The 19289-nt window shown below is 42.8% G+C and overlaps 1 protein-coding gene across 1 annotated transcript in view; it reads left to right on the top strand.

The window, feature by feature from the left end:
* Positions 1-19289, top strand: part of LOC142243222 (dynein axonemal heavy chain 5-like) — a 638472-nt gene that overhangs the window by 438950 nt on the left and 180233 nt on the right. Inside the window, exons 58-59 of the mRNA XM_075314893.1 lie at positions 7976-8256; positions 8831-9046. Of these exons, the coding sequence (XP_075171008.1) occupies positions 7976-8256; positions 8831-9046 (497 nt within the window). The remainder of the gene's footprint in view (positions 1-7975; positions 8257-8830; positions 9047-19289) is intronic.

The following is a 19289-nucleotide window of genomic DNA, read 5'->3' as shown; positions in this document are numbered from 1 at the left end:
TTTCCCATAAATATTTTTTTTTATTAAAAAAAAAAAAAAGAAAAACATATAATGATATTTTTATCAGTTACACAGACAAAATATTTATTTTACATTTTGCTGGTTTTGTTTTTTTTTTTATTGAAAATTGTAAAAAAAATAAAACAACATTTAAATACACAATAATGCATTGTCAAAACATTATATAGGCATATGACTCTGCAAAAGTTCTAACAACTTCCCCGAGGCCACATGAATCTCCCGAGCACAGTCAAAAATGTCTTGAACATGGTTTCTGTCTGCATTGTTGGGAATAAAATCATGTTAAAAAAAAAAAAAAAAAATTAATGTATAATGTTTTAATTTTTAATATCCAAAAACAAATATATAAACTCATAATTACCAATTTGCACAGTTTCATAACTTCCATGATCAGAATTGGAAGGACTTATTGCCCAACCAGATCCAAAACCCACATCTGTAAAATAAAACAACAAAAAAAAAATAATTAAAAAAAAAAAAAAACCTAACAAATAAACAAATACATACTTGCGTCTGATTCTGAAACCAAACTATCCACTGCTGGCGAACCATTTTGGTTGATCAGTACATCCGGGTTCATCAGAGTCTCATCATCATTTTCAGCCATGTCCACATTTATTGGATTGTTATCTGCTAAGCAATGAAATAATAATATGAAAAAAAACATTACATACATTCAAAATATGGGACCGGATTAATGCTAATATATCTCATACATTTAAAATCTTGGAAAAAAAAACATACCAACTGCATTCATTAATTCTGTCCTCACGGCCTGGACTCTAGAAACACATCTATATTTGAGGTCGGCCCACTTCCGTCTGATTTGTATAGATGTTCGGTGCACATCAAATTTCCTCCTCAGGCCATGTCGTATTTTTTTTAAGATATGTCTCCTTCTTTTATAGGTAATCTTGACATCAGCTGTCCCTTCGTAGCCCCTTGTATCCATTTGTTCTATGAGGTATTTCACCTCATTCTCTCCCCACACTGCAGAACGTGGCATGGTTGCTCTGTTATCAATTTGCAAAGGATTCGGCATCACATACTGTCTGAATGTAGTTTCACTTTCTGTTGTAATGAAGATATTGTAAACAAAGTTTATCGGCTATCTGTCTGTAGGTCTGAAGATCTGACATGTGTTTTCGTCATGTGTACACATTTCGCTAAGCCTACATGTATTTTGTTCAAAACATTTATTAAAATCATTTAATTCAAACCAAATGTTTAAGGAAGAAGATGAAAAGTCAGAATTATGATTTTACCAACAAGCTGACATTTAATAAACTCGTAATAATTATGGGCGTGAAAATAAGCCATTATTTTTTTGTGGTGGGACGGATAATTTTTATTACAATTGTTAGGAACATAATATTGAATAGATTCCACATTTGTAGATTTTGACATAATAAACTTAAAAAATAACCTACTTTAGCACAATCCCAATTGTGAAGAATGTAGTAACATAATGCTAAGCACTTTGTATATTTAATCACAAATTACATTTGATGATGTTTTTTGTTTCGAAAAAACATTATTGAAACATTAGGGTAACACATGCAAACCAAATGCACCAGTTCCATTAAATAAATCACAATACTTGTCTCTGTTTAAAATATTTTCATCCGAAATGCGACCAATTACAACAGGTGGATTTATCGGCGGCAAATGTGGATCATGTTCTCGCCATGATCCTGGAATTACTTCGCCAGTGACGTCGTTAACTGTGTCCACATAGCCAACAGGAATATAGTGTCGGCCCTCCCTTTTCCTCAAAAAATTGTGCAGAACACAGCATGCCAGTACTACTTTATCGATGGTTTCGATTTTTAAATTGATTGGAGTATGAAAAATTCGAAACCGGCTTGCTAGAATGCCAAACGCACTTTCCACAACGCGTCTAGCACGTGAAAGGCGGTAATTAAAGACAGTACGTTGTGCATTTAAGGTATTTTGTGGATAAGGTCGTAGTAAATTTTTTTCTCAGCGGAAACGCCTCGTCACCCACAAATACAAAATTATGATTATTGATGGTCTGGGAATTATTCGGTAATCGCAGCTGCGATCTTAATAGTCGTCTACCAAATTCAGTCTGTTCTAAGGCCCCACCATCGGAGATACGCCCATTCAGACCAACATCTACCATGACAAAATCATAATCTGCGTTTGCGACAGCCAGTAAAATAATGCTAAAAAAACCTTTGTAATTATGGTAAAAAGAACCACTGTGGTGGGGTTGGGTTATCCTGATGTGCTTCCCATCAATTGCACCACCACAGTTAGGGAAATGCCACTGCAGTTGAAATTGTGAGGCTAGCTGCAACCATTCACTTTCATTTTTAGGGAAAGCCATAAAATCACTGAGATTATCAATTATGGCTTGGCAAGTGTCTGGGATGATACTGCTTAAGGCAGATAATGAAATAGCAGACGAATATTGTAAGTCCGTCAGTGTGCGTCCCGTCGCAAGGAAACGCAGAGTGACACTGAGCCGTTCAACACTGGTCACTGCGGCACGCATGACGGTATTCTGACGGCTAATTTGATGCTCCACACGCTGCAAAAGGAACTTGAATGAATTCTCGGACATTCGCAAGTAATTTTGAAAGTCATTTGGATGTCGCTCTTGAAGTTCGCGTAATAAATTTAAATGCGAAAATCGGTCCCTTTCCAGCAGCCATTCTCTCGCCCAAATGCGCCCAAAACGTGCATTTCTACGATTGGTCCTGTTACATTCAATAACTGCAGTAGACGCAGCGACTGCGATCGCAGCACCACATATGGCAAATTCTATGTCTTGATTCATAATTGCAAATAATAACTTGAAACTCCGTAAGGAAACAATTATATCTGGAAAAAAAAAAAAAAAAAATGAAGGTTTGATACACAATTATGGATTTGACCAAACAAAATAAAAATTTAACAAAATACCTTTCACGTAAACAAGACCAGTCTATTCATCCAAGGCTTTATGTTTCAAGTTGTGACAGGGAAATACCGCAAACATAGGTTCACACAAATTGATATTGCACCTAATATCACACGAAAAACAGAATGCAAGCAAAAAGGGGTCGCATACACAGCCTTTTATAAGGCATGATGAAGAAAGGTAATACGCTGAGCCATTAACCAATTGAGTCGCAGGGAAATAAACCATGTTTTGATTAGTAAATCAGGTCCAGGCAAAAACGTTGCAAACCAGTAAATTAAAACACATGATCACATTTGAACAAACATTGACTATACACACAACAATTTAGAGACCGACTTGAAAGATAAACCTACGATCGCAGGATTGCATCATCCCAATTATGGAAAAGTCGGAGACTGCAACGATCATGCGATGATGACGATTTTTAAGACTCTCATCGCATGTAAAAGCATTTACACACTTCAATCTCGCATGCGATGGCGGAAGTACGTCATTTTCGATTTGACCCCATCGACATCGCACGTGCGATGTTGCTACGTGCAAAGCCCGCCTTAGTCTGGGAGATTTAGAGTGCCGAGGTTACTCACTAATTTTATCTATTATTACCTCTGAGCACCTATATACCAGTGAGCAGAGCTTCCTCTACAGTAGTTCTCCTGATTAGGCATGCCCTTACCTCATGAGCAGGGCATTGCAGCTTTGGTAGCAACCATTACGACATGGACTCTGCTGCTGTGGACCCGGGGAGACTGAGTGCAGATTCATTGCACCCACACTCCTCACATGAAGGGTCCGCACTCCTAGAAAATGGGGGATACGTTCCCTGAGTGTCTCCCCCCCATATTCTAGACGGTCCAGAGTCGTCGTGGGACCCCCTTTTTTTTTTTTCTTACAATAAATTGGTGAAAGAGGAAATGTTTTGGGGACTGTTTTTTCAAATAAATTTCTTTTGTCGATTTTTTGTTTTTGTTAGTACTGACAGTTTATGATGTTGGGTATCTAATAGACGCCATGACATCACAAACTGCTGGGCTTGATCTCAGGTGACTTTACAGCTAGTATCAACCCGATTTATTACCCCGTTTGCCACTGCACCAGGGCACGGGATGAGCTGGGGTGAAGCGCCAGGATTGGCGCATCTAGTGGATGCGCCACGTCTGGGGTGCCTGCGGCCTGCTATTTTTAGGCTGTGAAGGCCCAATAACTATGGACCTTCCCACCCTGAGAATACCAGACCACAGCTGTCTGCTTTACCTTGGCTGGTGATCCAATTTGGAGGGGACCCTACTTTTTTTGTGTAATTATTATTTATAAAATAATTATAAAAAAGAGCCTGAGGGGACCTCCACATTGGATCCCCAACCACGGTAAAGCTGCCAGCTGTGGTTTTCAGGCTACAGCCGTCTGCTTTACCCTAGCTGGCTATCAAAAATGGGGGGACCCAACGTCATTTTTTTTTTTAACTATTTTTTAAATAGAAAAAATTAATGGTCTTCCCTGTATTTTGATTGCCAACCAAGGTAACGACAGGCAGATGGGGGTGGCAACCCATAGCTGTCTGCTTTATCTGCGCTGAGAATCAAAAATACCGCGGAGCGCTACGTCATTTTTTTAAAGATTTATTTTTACAGCACTGTGATGTCTAGCAATCAAAATACAGGGAAGCCTATTTTATTTTTAGTTATTTATATAAATAATTAAAAAAAATAAATATGGGCTCCCGCTGCATTTTTTGTATTGCTAGCTAAGGGTAATCCAAGCAGCTACTGGCTGCTAACCCCCACTGCTTGGTGTTACCTTCACTGGCAATGGAAAATCCAGGGAAGCATTTTTTATTTTTTTTGCCAAAAAACTACAAAAAAAGGACGTAAGCTTCGCCATATTTTTGTATGCTAGCCAGGTATAGCAGGCAGGTGCTGGAAGAGTTGGATACAGTGCCAGAATATGGCGCTTCTATGAAAATGCCATTTTCTGAGGCGGCTGCAGACTGCAATTCGCAGCAGTGGGGCCCAGAAAGCTCAGGCCAACCTGTGCTGCGGATTCCAATCCCCAGCTGCCTAGTTGTACCTGGCTGGACACAAAAATGGGGCGAAGCCTACGTCATTTGTTTTCTAATTATTTCATGAAATTCATGAAATAATAAAAAAAGGGCTTCCCTTTATTTTTGGTTCCCAGCCGGGTACAAATAGGCAACTGGGGGTTGGGGGCAGCCGTACCTGCCTGCTGTACCTGGCTAGCATACAAAAATATGGCGAAGCCCACATAATTTTTTCAGGGGGCAAAAAACTTCTGCATACAGTCCTGGATGGAGTATGCTGAGCCTTGTAGTTCTGCAGCTGCTGTCTGTCTGTATGGAGAAGAGCAGAAAGCAGCTGCAGAACTACAAGGCTCAGCATACTCCATCCAGGACTGTATGCAGAATTTTTTTGCCCACCAAAAAAATGACGTGGGCTTCGCCATATTTTTGTATGCTAGCCAGGTACAGCTGGCAGCCACGGGCTGCCTCCAACCCCCAGTTGCCTATTTGTACCCGGCTGGGAACCAAAAATATAGGGAAGCCCGTTTTTTTTTAATTATTTCACTTATTTCATGAAATAATTAAAAAACAAATGACGTGGGCTTCGCCCTATTTTTGTGTCCAGCCGGGTACAACTAGGCAGCTGGGGATTGGAATCCGCAGCACAGGTTAGCCCGAGGTTTGTGGGCGCCTCTGCTGCGGATTTCAGTCCGCAGCCGTCCCAGAAAATGGCGCTCTCATAGAAGCGCCATCATCTGGCGCTGTATCCAAGTCTTCCAACAGCCCTGGAGCCGGGTGGCTTGTTGGGTAATCATGAGTTAATACTGGCTTTGTTTTACCAGCAAGTATTAAGCCAGAGATTCTTAATGTCAGGCACGTTTGACCCGGCCATTAAGAATCTCCAATAAAGGGTTAAAAAAAAGACACCACACAGAGAAAAAATACTTTAATAGAAATAAATACACAGACACATTAGAGACTCCATCTTTATTACCCCCTGTCAGCCCTCCACGATCCTGCTCTTCTGTCTTCTTTCTTTCTAGTGTAGTAGTAGTGACGATTGTAGTGAGGATGAGATTCACCAGCTCATCACTTGGGGCTGGGGAACCTCCATCCTCACTACAATCATCACTAGTGTAGTAGTAGTGACGATTGTAGTGAGGAAGGATGAGATTCACCAGCTCATCACTTGGGGCTGGGGAACCTCCATCCTCACTACAATCATCACTAGTGTAGTAGTAGTGACGATTGTAGTGAGGAAGGATGAGATTCACCAGCTCATCACTTGGGGCTGGGGAACCTCCATCCTCACTACAATCGGGAAGCAGCGTGCAACCTTCACTCCGTGAGTGATCACTGCTGGCTGCTAGCGGTAACGCTGACAGACGCGTTACCATAGCAACGGTGCTCTCGGAGCCGCGGTTAGCGGTGACGTCACCGCTAACTGCGTTGCTATGGCAACGGTGATCTCCGTTAATGACCGGCTGTGTCAGCCGGTCCCTAATGGAACGGGGAGTCGACCGTGTGCTAGAGCATGTCGCCGGTACACGGCGATACACATATGTGCACCGTGTACCGGAGAGATGCACTCGCAGGTCCTACATGACGTGTCATAGTCATGTGACCAGTCTGTAGCCAATGAGATAATAGCCACGTGACTGGTCACATGGCTATTTTGACGTCACGATAGGTCCTGCATCTCTGCTGGCAGTGCAGGTCACCGGGAGGATTCAGCGATCATCGGATGGAATAGCGGCAGGAGACAGAGTGCAGAAGGGATCGCGAGGACCGGTAAGTGTTATGGCAATGTTTATTAACTGTTTGTGTACATTTATAATGCATTTTTATGTGTTTGTGATTGCCTCCCATTCTAGCCTATACGTTCGAGTTCGGTTCGTCGAACGTTCGACGAACCGAACTCGAACGGGACCCCCGTTCGGCGAACCGGCCTCGAGCCGAACCGGGACAGGTTCGCTCATCTCTACTCCCCACAGTGGTCACCACTCATGTAGCCCCAACGATGAGATTTGTCTTTTTACTCCTAACCTGTGGTTGCTGCCACACACGCTGACACCATCTGAACCAAATACATTTATCTTGGTCTCATCAGACCACAGGACATAGTTTCAGTGATCCATGTTCTTGGTCTGTTTTTCTTCAGCAAACTGCAGGCTTTCTTGTGCAAAATCTTTAGAAAAGGCTTCCTTTTGGGACGACAGCCTTGCAGACCAATTTGATAGTGTGCGGTGTATGGTCTGAGCACTGACAGGCTGACTGCCGCACTCCTTTAACCTCCTCAGCAAAGCTGGTATCACTGAAGCATCTATTTTGAAAACACAACCTCTGGATATGATGCTGAGAATGTGCATTTAACTTTTTTTGGTCGATCTTGGTGAGGCCTGGTCTGAGTGGCACCTGTTCTGTTAAACCAAAGTATGGGCTTGGCCACCATGCTGCGGCTCAGTTTCAGAGTGTTGGCAATCTTCTTATAGCCTAGGCCATCTTTATGTAGAGCAGCAATTCTTTTTTAAGACCCTCAGGGAATTCTTTGCCAAGAAGTACAATGTTGAACTTCCAGTGACCAGTATGAGAGTGTGTGTGAGTGAGAACACCAAATTTAACACAAGGTCTCAGTGTGAATGGGGAGCAGGTGTAACACTGAAGAGTCACATGATACCAGGAGGGAAAGTGAATAATTGGCAAAATTTGGTCATTTTCACTTAGGGATGTACTGACTTTTGTTGCCAGTGGTTTAGACGTTAATAGCTGTATATTGAGTTATTTAGAGGGCACACTAAATTTACACTGTTATACAAGTTGGACACTGACTACTTTACATGGTTTCAAAGTGTCATATATTCAGTGTTGTCTCATGAAAAGATATCACAAAATATTTATAAAAATGTTAGGGGTGTACTCACTTTTGTGATATACTATATTTTTACACATATTTATACATATATCAAAGGTTCAGTATTTTTATCTTGCATTTATTTTTTGCATAGGTCTGGCTAAACTGATGGAAGCAGAAGTGTCTGTCAATCAGTTGTCAAAAGAGCTTGCAGTTAAAGAAAAAGACCTTGCTGTGGCATCCAAAAAAGCAGATGAGGTTCTGCAGGAAGTGACTCTGAAAGCACATGCTGCTGAGAAAGTAAAGATGCAGGTGCAGAAAGTGAAGGACAAAGCGCAGGCCATTGTGGATGAAATTGCAATAGCTAAAGCATCAGCTGAAGAAAAGCTGGAAGTGGCAAGGCCTGCCTTGGAAGAAGCTGAGGCAGCTCTTCAGGTAAGTTACTTATATTTCCCGTTACAGCTTCTAATTGTCCACCTTTAGTTGGATATCTGTTGGTTGATTGTTTTGACAACACTTATGTCTCCTAACCCACCACCACATTAATACACTTAAAAACTTGGCTTGGCCGAGCATTCATGTTCTGTAAAATAACAATAGAGGGCAGAAAGCTGCCCCCAGACACCCCAGACATTCGGCAAGATTGGGAAAGGAATTTGAATTGCTTAATCTTTATCTCCTCCAAAATGGTAAGTTGTCATTGTACAAAAAGTGTATAGTACTACTGTATACCGTTAAATATTGTACATCGAGATCATTGGCAAAATTGCGCCACTTTTAATTTTTGATGTATGGAAGCAATAAGAAAAGCGAAAAATATATTGGTTGTAAAAGTGCAAATACCTTTAAGCAATTACTCTAAATAGTAAGAATATGTAGACATACATCAGAATAGAAGAGAGAAATATGTATATAATGTATACACAATTGTTTTAATATGGGGATGTAACTATTTCAGTAATATAACACGCATTGTTCAAAGGAAAATAAATCCTGTAATGTTTTTCAGACCATCAAACCCGCTGACATTTCAACTGTTCGGAAACTGGGAAGACCCCCCCATTTAATTATGAGAATTATGGACTGTGTCTTGTTGCTGTTCCAAAGACGGATTGATGTAGTTACCGCAGACCCAGAGCGACCGTGTGTGAAACCATCCTGGGGAGAAGCCCTGAAACTAATGAACAATGCTGGATTTCTGAACTCATTACTAGAGTTCCGAAAGGTTTAACCATCAAGATTTCCTTATGATACTTGCTTTATATTCTTCTTTCAGCAGTCATGAAAATTATAGATAACTCCAAAATGAATGTAATATCTGGGTATTCTATAACAAATGTAAAAAAATTGGGTCCATATAAGTGTTGGTAACAAAGGAGAGAGGGAGATGCGCTGAGTAGCACCTGGTGGTGAGGGGGATTATGGTATTGCCCGGAGGCTGCTCACCTCAAATGGTTGGGCACCCGTGCACAACCCCGGTTGTTGCAGTAAAGGATCCACGGGGTCCCGCTGATGCCTGGAGCTGTCTGAACTCCCAGGGAACAGAGTGGAGCGAGTCATTCCGGGTTGGTCACGTGACTGCAAGCACCCAGAAGTACGTTACCACAGGTCCTATGCAGTCATAGCAACCCGGTGTCACAGCAACTGTGGGTCCTGGTAATTGTTGTAGAAACTCGCCGCTCCCAGAGCTGCTCCTGCCGTTAATCCCTCAAGGGGATAATGTATGTGAAAATAACGGAGTAGCAGTCAGATAGGAGCGCTAGGGAACAGGAAGACAGGGAGGGGTTTAAAATTACAAACCTTTTATTTAGTTTAAAAACCCTCTAATGGCCACTACGCGTTTCAACAGCTGATTGGTGTTTTCATCAGGTGTTCCTGGTGATCACCTGATGAAGACAGCAATCAGCTGTTGAAAAGCATAGTGGCCATTAGAGGGTTTTTAAACTAAATAAAAGGTTTGTAATTTTAAACCCCTCCCTGTCTTCCTGTTCCTTAGCGCTCCTATCTGACCGCTACTCCGTTATTTTCACATATAAGTGTTGGGACACATGCTGCATTTGTCCGGTGTAAAAATTCTCTAATTTTTGTAGTATGTTGCACAATTATATGTACAACCTTAATTCTTTGCTTTTATGGAAAGGAAATGGGTTCTTTTCCTGACCCACTTTTTTTCTATAGGCATCAGCGTACAGGTGTTTTTGCACCATATATTCTCTGCATTTAATAGCATAACACAGGATGACCATTTTGCATTCAATTTTCTTTTGGCTCATCTGCCATTAGATCTTGTAGATATTTTATAAGGATAGAGAAAAATTATTTCAGGAATGATTAAAATGTAGGTTACCATTGATGTTTTGACTGAAACAAAAATATGGTTCGCTTGGATCCTTATTATTTTGTTGCAAAAATGAATCTGAAAAAGATTCCTACCAAAACACTGCCACACTTGTCAAAAAGTTGCTTTTGACTCAGCAAATTTACTTGTACTGAACCAATATCTAATTATTACACTACCATACACAACCTGAGAACTGGAGTAGAAGTGTTCATGGAAGGAAGCAACCTTTTCCTTTTGTAATCCTGAAAACAAAATCCCTTAAGCTTAGGTTTAACACACCTTCTTCAAAGGTGTCAGGGTCAAAATATTTAGAAATCACAATTGGATTAATTTCTTTAAGTTGATTTTATTTTTAGAATTTCCTAGTTTTAGTTTTTAAGGTGGATGGTAGACATAAGTCCATCAAGTTCAACTTATAGCCTAATCCCCATTGGGAAGACACTAATAGCACCATACTGGGGGGGGATACCACTTTCTGACTACACATAAGGCAATCCGACTACCTCCCATAACCTGTAATATTATATTTCTCTAGTAACGCATCCAGGCCTCGCTTAAATTTTAGCAGTGAATAAACCATTACAACATCATGTGGCAGAGCGTTCCATAGCTCCACTGTCTTACAGTAAAGAATTTGCTTCAATTAATTAATTAATCATTCTTTCCTCTAGTTGTATAAGATGTCCCCTTGTTCCTGTGGCAGACTTAACTGTAAAGATCATAAGAAAGTTCTCTGTATTGTTCCCTAATATAGTTGTACGTTGTAATAACATCCCCCTAAATCTTTGTTTTTCCAAACTGAATAACCCCAAGTTTAATAACCTGTTTTGGTATTGCAGTTCATCTATTCCCTTAAACGGAACCTGTCACCAGATTTGTCCCCTATAAGCTGCGGCCACCACCAGTCGGCTCTTATATACAGCATTTTAGAAATATGTTATACAGAGCAGCCTGGGCTCTTATATACAGCAAAAACACTCTTATTATACTTACCTAGGGGGTGGTCTGGTCTTATGGGTGTCGCTGCTCTTCGGTCCAGTACCTTCTCTATGATCGCTGTACTATAAAACATTGCATTCCACTTGGACCAATATTAGCCTATATCGCAGCACCCACGAGCAATAATTTTCTCAGCCCTAATCAGACCGAGAAAACAATCGCAGCATGCTGCGATTGTAATGCTAGTCTTGTTTCTCTCACACCCATTCAAGTCTATGGGGCGAGAGAAAAATCGCACTGCACTCGCAGTACAGCGGTGTACCGCGAGTCCTGGGCGAGAATGGCAATAGCCGGCTACAGAGCAGAGAGGGAGATAAATCCCTCCATCCCCTCCGCAGCGCCTGCCCGCCCCTCCGCAGAGTCGGCCCACTCTTCCTCAGTGCCGGCCCGTCCGCCGCAGCTGAGGTCCGATCACTTGATCGGACCTCAATTGCAGGGACACTCACATGACACTCGGCTCCTGCTGTGCTGCTAGCGTGAGTCGCGTGTCATGTGAGGATCGCAGTAGATCCCCGTGTGGCCCCTGCCTAAAGCAACATTTTGCCTGGAATAGATTGTGGATGTCATATCACATTTGAAGATCCCCTGACATGCCAAAATAGCAGTAATCTCCAACAGGTGGAAACTGCAGCTCTCAAGGAATTCATATAGGGTTACAGTGAACAATTTTAACCCTCAGGTGAGTCACAGAATTGTATAATATTAGGCTGTGAAAATGGAAAAATAAACTTTTTTTCACTAAAATGTTGCTCTGGCCCCAAATTTTTAATTTTCAAAAAGGGTAATAGGCGAAAATAAACCATAAAATTTTGTATTTTTTTTTTCTTTTACACAATTACTCCTGAGTTTGCAAATACCTCATATAAGGTCAAAAACTATGTTTAAGGCACCATGCAATGCATAGAATGGAAGGAGCACCATATTGCATTTCAGATTTAGTTAGAATGGTTTGTGTTGCCGTGGCACATTGCAGAGCCCCTGAGATGCCAGAAAAGCAGACCCCCATTTTACATAACACACCCCTCAAAGAATTCAGTAAGAGGTGCAATGAGCATATGGACACCACCGATGTCACAAAATTTTATACTATTGAGTGTGAAGAAAAAATACATTTTTACTGCTAAAATGTTGTTTCCAATTGTCAGAAGATGAATAGGTAAAAACAGGCCCATAATATGTTACACAATTTCTCTTGAATATGACAATACCCCACATGTGACTGTACAGTACTGTTTAGAGCCACATGCAGGGATCAGGAGGGAATCAGCGCTATTTGACTTTTGCAGTACTGATTTTCCTACAATAGTTTGCCGTCTCCATTTGCAGAGCCTCTAAGTACCAGAGCAGCAGAAACTCCCTCATTTTAGAAATTACACCTTTCTGGGAATTCATCTTTTGGGTGTAGTGATGATTTTGTCTCTACAGTCAATGTTCCAGAATTAAACATTGCAAATACACCCCTGTAATGCCAAGTACATTGTAGTGTCTATTTATTGTGCCCAGCATGTGCTTCTAGAGAGACACCCTTTAAATTGAGCAGGCTCTCAACAATGCCAAACGTGTGGGCATTAACTGTGGTTTAGGCACATTGTGGTGCTTAATTGGGAGAGTGGCATTTGGATTTGGGAGTGCAGATTTTGCTAGTTTTCTTTTTGGTGGGAGCCATATCGCTTTTCCAGAACCATTGTGCTACCAGTAATGTAGAAGACCTATATTTTCATTAACATATGATGGACCTAATTGGGGACTTGTTTTTTTTTCTGGATTGAGTTGAATGCTATCGGTAGCAACTTGTGGTTCAGAACATCTACATGTCCGAAATACGTAATTCAGGTGAAACCCCCAATGGAACTTAGTTTGGCCTCTGTTCGGGAACGTTTGTCTTTTTACATGTGCACAAAACTGTTGCTGACTGCACTCCCTCTACCTTATCTCTACCTTATTGCCATGAATTTTCCATTGAGAATTGTGTCTGAATCACATTTTTCAGAAATATACATGTAAACCCTGATGTAAGTAATTAGTGTAGAGAGCAGGATAAATGTGAGCAGTGCCTTACTGTGATCTTTGAAAGACAGAATAAACAAATCAACAGCAGTTGATGAATTGCCTTTTTTGTATATTTTTTTGCAGTTTACCTTGTGATATTAGTGATAACTCAGCTTTATTCCTCAGGTCAGTACGATTACAGCGATATCAGATTTTTATAGCTTTTTTGTAAGTTTGGCTACTATTATATTTTTGGTTTTTTTTGTTTTTTTTACAAAAATAAAGGTTTTTTGCATCACTGAATTTTGAAGGCTATATTTTTTTTATTTTTCTGCAATCAGAGTCATATGAAGGCTTGTTTGTTGGGATTGAGTTGGAGTTTTTATTGATACCATTTGCGGTCACATAATTTTTTTTTTTTATCACTTTCAATCAAGAAGAAACAGCAATTCAGGAGTTTTTGTTTTTCTTTTTTTATGCTATTCACCATGTCGTAAAATTAATAAGACAGCTTTATTCTTCTGGTCAGTACAAATACAGCTATGCTACATTTATAATTTATTTTTTTATGTTTTGCTGAATTAACACACTAAAAACAATTTTATAGGAAAAAAAAATGTTTTTGCATTGCTGTATTCTGAGAGCTATAGTTTTGGGGGTATTTTTTGCTGATAGAGCAGTATGGCATCTTTTTTTAGTGGGACAAGATGATGTTTTCAGCAATACCATTTTTATTTTCATATGACTTTAACACATTTTATTCCATGTTTTTGTCGGTTGTATGAGGAAAAGACAGTTTTTGCCACCTTTTTTGTTTATTTTTGTTTTTACAAAACTATATATATTTTTTGGTAATTTTTTTTTTAAATGTATTTTTTTCCTTTTTTTTTCTTCAATTTTTTTCAATTTTTTACTTAATCCTTATGTGGGACAATAACTTTTATTACTCCAATTGCTGTATAATGTATTGCCATGCACAAGCATTGAAATACAGTATAGTTATCAGGGTTACACTAACCATAGCCACCATAGCCAGCTAGCCAAGAGGTCGTCATTTGACCTAGAGATGCCAAGCGCAACGATTAGGCCCCTGTGATCTTGTCTCCCTTTTTCTCCCAGCCTCCCTAAATTCTGTGATCACTATTCATTGGGGCATTTAGGGTGTTAAACAGCCAGGGGCGGTGTCGAGTCTGTCCCTGGCTGTGACAGCCGGAGCTCGGCTATCACCTATGCGAGCACCTAGTGGTGCTCATGCAGGCACAGCTCCTGTGGCAGCTTAATTGCCATGGCGTAAGTTTGTCATTGGTCCTGAACCCATATTCGACCATTAAAATTGTCAAATGTTATGCAGGGGTTAATGCCTTCTCACTAGAGATGAGCGAACCGGTCGTGGTTCGGCTCGAGTTCGGTTCGTCGAACGGAGGTCCCGATCGAGTTCGGTTCGTCGAACGTTCGACGAACCGAACTCGAACTGCATAGGAAACAATGGCAGGCATTCACAAACACATAAAAACACCTAGAAAACACCCTCAAAGGTGTCCAAAAGGTGACAAACAACTCACAACACAACACAAACACATGGGAAAGTGACAAGGACATATACTCATGCGAAAACAAAAGAGCTGGACAAGGAAAAAGAGGAGGAGACACAGATATAGGCATGGCACGCCCTTCTAAAATCATGTAAAACACCGCAAGGTGACTCCAAGCGGAGTCTCCCTTTTTTCCAAAAATTGGGCCACACACACACCCATCACTTCAGTGGCAGCACTTGTGCCCCAGTTGTACACTTCACAGCTAGATTTGCATCAAGCACATTCAAAAATATGCCATACTTAACCGTCCCCAGGATGACCCCGGGGTAGGTAGCAAAGTCTTTCCTGATCCCACCTCTGTTCATCTTGGATCATTTTTAAAAACAATGTAAGCAAGGGTTACTCCAAGCGGAGTCTCCCTTTTTTCCAAAAATTGGGCCACACAGACACTAACCCCTTCAGTGGCAGCACTTGTGCCCTAGTTGTACACTTCACAGCTAGATTTGCATCAAGCACATTCAAAAATACGTCATACTTAACCGTCCCCAGGAGGACACCGGGGTAGGTAGCAAAGTCTTTGCTGAACCATGACTTGTTCATCTTGGCTCCTTTTAAAAAACACAGCAAGCAAGGGTTACTCCAAGCGGAGTCTCCCTTTTTTCCAAAAATTGGGCCACACAGACACTCACCCCTTCAGTGGCAGCACTTGTGCCCCAGTTGTACACTTCACAGCTAGATTTGCATCAAGCACATTCAAAAATACGCCATCCTTAACCGTCCCCAGGATGACACCGGGGTAGGTAGCTAAGTCTTTCCTGATCCCAGCTCTGTTCATCTTGGCTCCTTTTAAAAAACACAGCAAGCAAGGGTTACTCCAAGCGGAGTCTCCCTTTTTTTTAAAAAATTGGGCCACACAGACACCCCATCAGTGGCAGCACTTGTGCCCTAGTTGCAAACAGGATGTTTTGATTTGCATCAAGCACATTCCAAATCCACAAGCATTTACTCTCCCCAGGATGACACAGGGGTAGTAAATTCCTTGTGGATCCATGACTTGTTCATTTTGATGAACGTTAGTCTGTCCACATTGTCACTGGACAGACGCGTGCGCTTATCTGTCAGCACACACCCAGCAGCACTGAAGACACGTTCAGAGACAACGCTGGCAGCTGGACACGACAAAATCTCCAAGGCGTAACTGGAGAGCTCTGGCCATTTTTTAAGATTTGAAGCCCAAAATGAGCAAGGCTCCATTTGCAAAGTCATGGCATCAATGTTCATTTGGAGATACTCCTGTATCATCCTCTCCAGCCGTTGACTATGTGTCAGACTTGTTGTCTCTGGTGGCCTTGCAAAGGACGGTCTAAAAAAATGATGAAAAGATTCCATAAAATTGCTGTTACCAGCACCAGATACGGTGCCACTGGTATGAGTAGACTGTTGAAGACGACGAGACCGTCCCATGTTTGTCAAGTTACAACTGGGAGATTCACTTCCTGCACCTGCACAGTTGTTTGGTGGAAAAGCCGAGCTAAGATCGAGTAACAGCTTCTGCTGATACTCCTGCATACGTGCGTCCCTTTCTATGGCTGGAATTATGTCACAAAATTTGGACTTGTACCGGGGATCTAATAGTGTGGCAAGCCAGTAGTCATCATCACTTCTAATTTTGACAATACGAGGGTCATGTTGGAGGTAGTGCAGCAAGAAGGCGCTGATGTGTCTTGCGCAGCCATGCGGACCAAGTCCACGCTGTGTTTGTGGCATAGAGGTGCTAACCGTTCTTTCTTCCTCTGACATCTCCCCCCAACCTCTTTCAACTGAAATTTGACCAAGGTCTCCCTCATCCGCTGAGTCTTCCATGTCCATGGACAGTTCGTCATCCATTTCTTCATGTTCTCCTGCACCTTCCTCAACATTTCGGCTGCTACCATGCGCCCTTGTTGATCCCTGTCCCCCATGGTCCCATGCCTGCCGCGTTGGTGATGATGAACGTCTGGACCTTGGTGATGTTGTTGTCCCTTGCGCATATGAATCCTCCTGTAGTTCCTCCCCTTCCTGTTGTCCCACCCCCTGACTCCGAATAGTGTTTAGCGTGTGCTCCAGCATGTAAATGACTGGAATTGTCATGCTGATAATGGCATTGTCAGCGCTAAACATATTCGTCGCCATGTCGAAACTGTGCAGAAGGGTGCATAGGTCCTTGATCTGAGACCACTCCATCAGGGTGATCTTCCCCACCTCTGCATCTCGTTGGCCCAGGCTATACGTCATGACGTATTGCACCAGGGCTCGGCGGTGCTGTGGAGAGTCGAATTCCAGCGTGTCGGCACATCGCATTTCAGGCGATGAACCGGCAGACTTCTGGAGCGATGCAAGTCGCTCAGCTGCGGCGGTTGAACGGCGGAAGTGAGCAGACAGTTTTCGTGCCCTGGTCAGAAGGCCATCTAGGCCGGGATAGTGTGTTAAAAATTGCTGGACAACAAGGTTCAACACGTGAGCCATACAAGGCACGTGTGTCACCTTGCCCAGGCGAAGGGCCGCACCCAGGTTTGCAGCATTGTCGCACACGGCCTTACCAGGCTGCAGGTTGAGTGGAGACAACCATTTACCAAGCTCAGTCTCCAGAGCTGCCCACAACTCAGCCGCTGTGTGACTCTTATTCCCAAGACATGTCAAGCTAAAGACCGCCTGATGCCATTGCGCTCTGCTGCCAGCATAGTAATGAGGGGTGCATGATTCCTTCTGCGCAGTGAGAACGCTGGTGGCCTGACCAGGCAGGCTTGGGGCGGAGGTGAAGGACCCAGATGAGGTGGAGGAGGCAGAAGCAGTGGCGGAACTTGGACAGACAGAGGATTGACACACAAGTTGTGGGGACGGCAAGACTTGTGCAGCAGACCCTTCACCATCTATCACCATAGTTACCCAGTGCCCAGTCAGCGACATGTAACGTCCCTGTCCATGCTTACTGGTCCAAGTATCGGTGGTGAAATGCACCCGTTGACACACAGAGTTTCTCAAGGAAGCGGTGATGTTGTGTGCGACATGCTGGTGTAGCGCGGGCACACCTTTCTTAGAGAAGTAGTGGCGACTGGGCATCTGGTACTGGGGCACAGCGACAGACATAAGGTCTCTAAAATCCTGTGTGTCCACCAGGCGGAAAGGCAGCATTTCGGTAGCCAAGAGCTTACAGAGGGATAAAGTCAACCTCTTAGCTTTGTCATGGGTCGCAGGAAATGGCCTTTTATTTGTCCACATCTGAGGGACAGAGATCTGGCTGCTGTGTGTAGACGGTGTTGAGTAGGGTGTCCCTGGAAAAATGCAGCTTTGTGAGGAAAGTGCAGGCGTAGACATGATGTTGCCTACATCCAACGTTGGTGCTATCGATGTCTGAGAGAGCTGTACACACGCACTTGTTTCCCCTTCCAAACAACTGACGACCTACCAAGCAAACTGCCTGTTGCGGTTACAGTGGTGGAAGTTGTGCGTGGAAAACCAGGTGTGACAGCTGTCCCCACAGTCCTAGAAGATGAAGAGCGCGCGGATGCACTAGAAGGGGCAGGCGGTGGATGCTTCGCTCCGCTAGGCCGCATTGCAGCACAGTGAGCTTCCCACCGGGACATATGATATTTATTCATGTGACGATTCATGGAAGAAGTTGTCAAACTGCTGAGGTTTTGACCTCTACTAACAGAATCATGACAAATTTTACAGATCACATAATTTGGGCGATCTTTTGCTATGTCAAAAAAGGACCAGGCTAGGCAAGGCTTAGAGGGCATGCGACCTGTTGATCCACCCCGACTAGTGCTCAGAGGCAAAGTGGTGGCTGAGGATGCAGTTGTAGACGTGCTACCAGTACTCCGACTCTGTCCAGGAAGGCGCAAGGTAACTTCGTCATCAGTTGCATCCTCCTCCACCACCTCTGTTGACCTCCTCGAGTGCCTGACTGTGGGTTGACAGTAGGTGGGATCTAGAACTTCCTCATCAATTGTTGTGTTTGCACTCCCCTCACCCTCAGACCGAGCCTCTTCCTTCTTGCCCTGACCGAATATTTAAGTTGTCATCCCAATCTGGTATCTGCGTCTCATCGTCATCAGTATGTTCCTCATTGTCTAAAACAACAGGTGTTACAGTTGGTGAAAAAGGGTCAACATTATGCTCAGAAACTTGGTCCTCATGGCCTGAATCAGAGTCACAAAGGTTCTGGGCATCACTGCAGACCATTTCCTGGTCTGTACTCACTGTAGCTCGGGAGCAGACCTCTGATTCCCAGGCTATAGTGTGACTGAACAGCTCTGCAGACTCAGCCATCTCAGTTCCACCATACTGTGCAGGGTGGATGGAGACTTCAGAGCTGGGAGAAAGCAAGTTTGATTGGGATGACAACTCAGAGGACTGGTGTTTTTTGGATGCGGTAGTTGAGGTGGCGGAGAGGGCACTTGTTGGACCACTTGAGATCCATTCAAGCATTTTCCTTTTTTGGCCATCATCTACCTTTGTTCCAGTTGTCCGTGTCTGTAAAAAAGGGAGCACATCGGATTGTCCACGGTAAGTAGTAGACATCTTACTTTTGCTGGAAGATGGTCTATCTTCAGCAGATG

Source organism: Anomaloglossus baeobatrachus, chromosome 6 (genome assembly GCF_048569485.1).
Source record: "Anomaloglossus baeobatrachus isolate aAnoBae1 chromosome 6, aAnoBae1.hap1, whole genome shotgun sequence".
Classification (NCBI taxonomy): Eukaryota; Metazoa; Chordata; class Amphibia; order Anura; family Aromobatidae; genus Anomaloglossus; species Anomaloglossus baeobatrachus.
The sequence above is the reverse complement of the archived record's forward strand: the minus strand, read 5'-3'. Positions and strand labels throughout refer to the sequence as shown.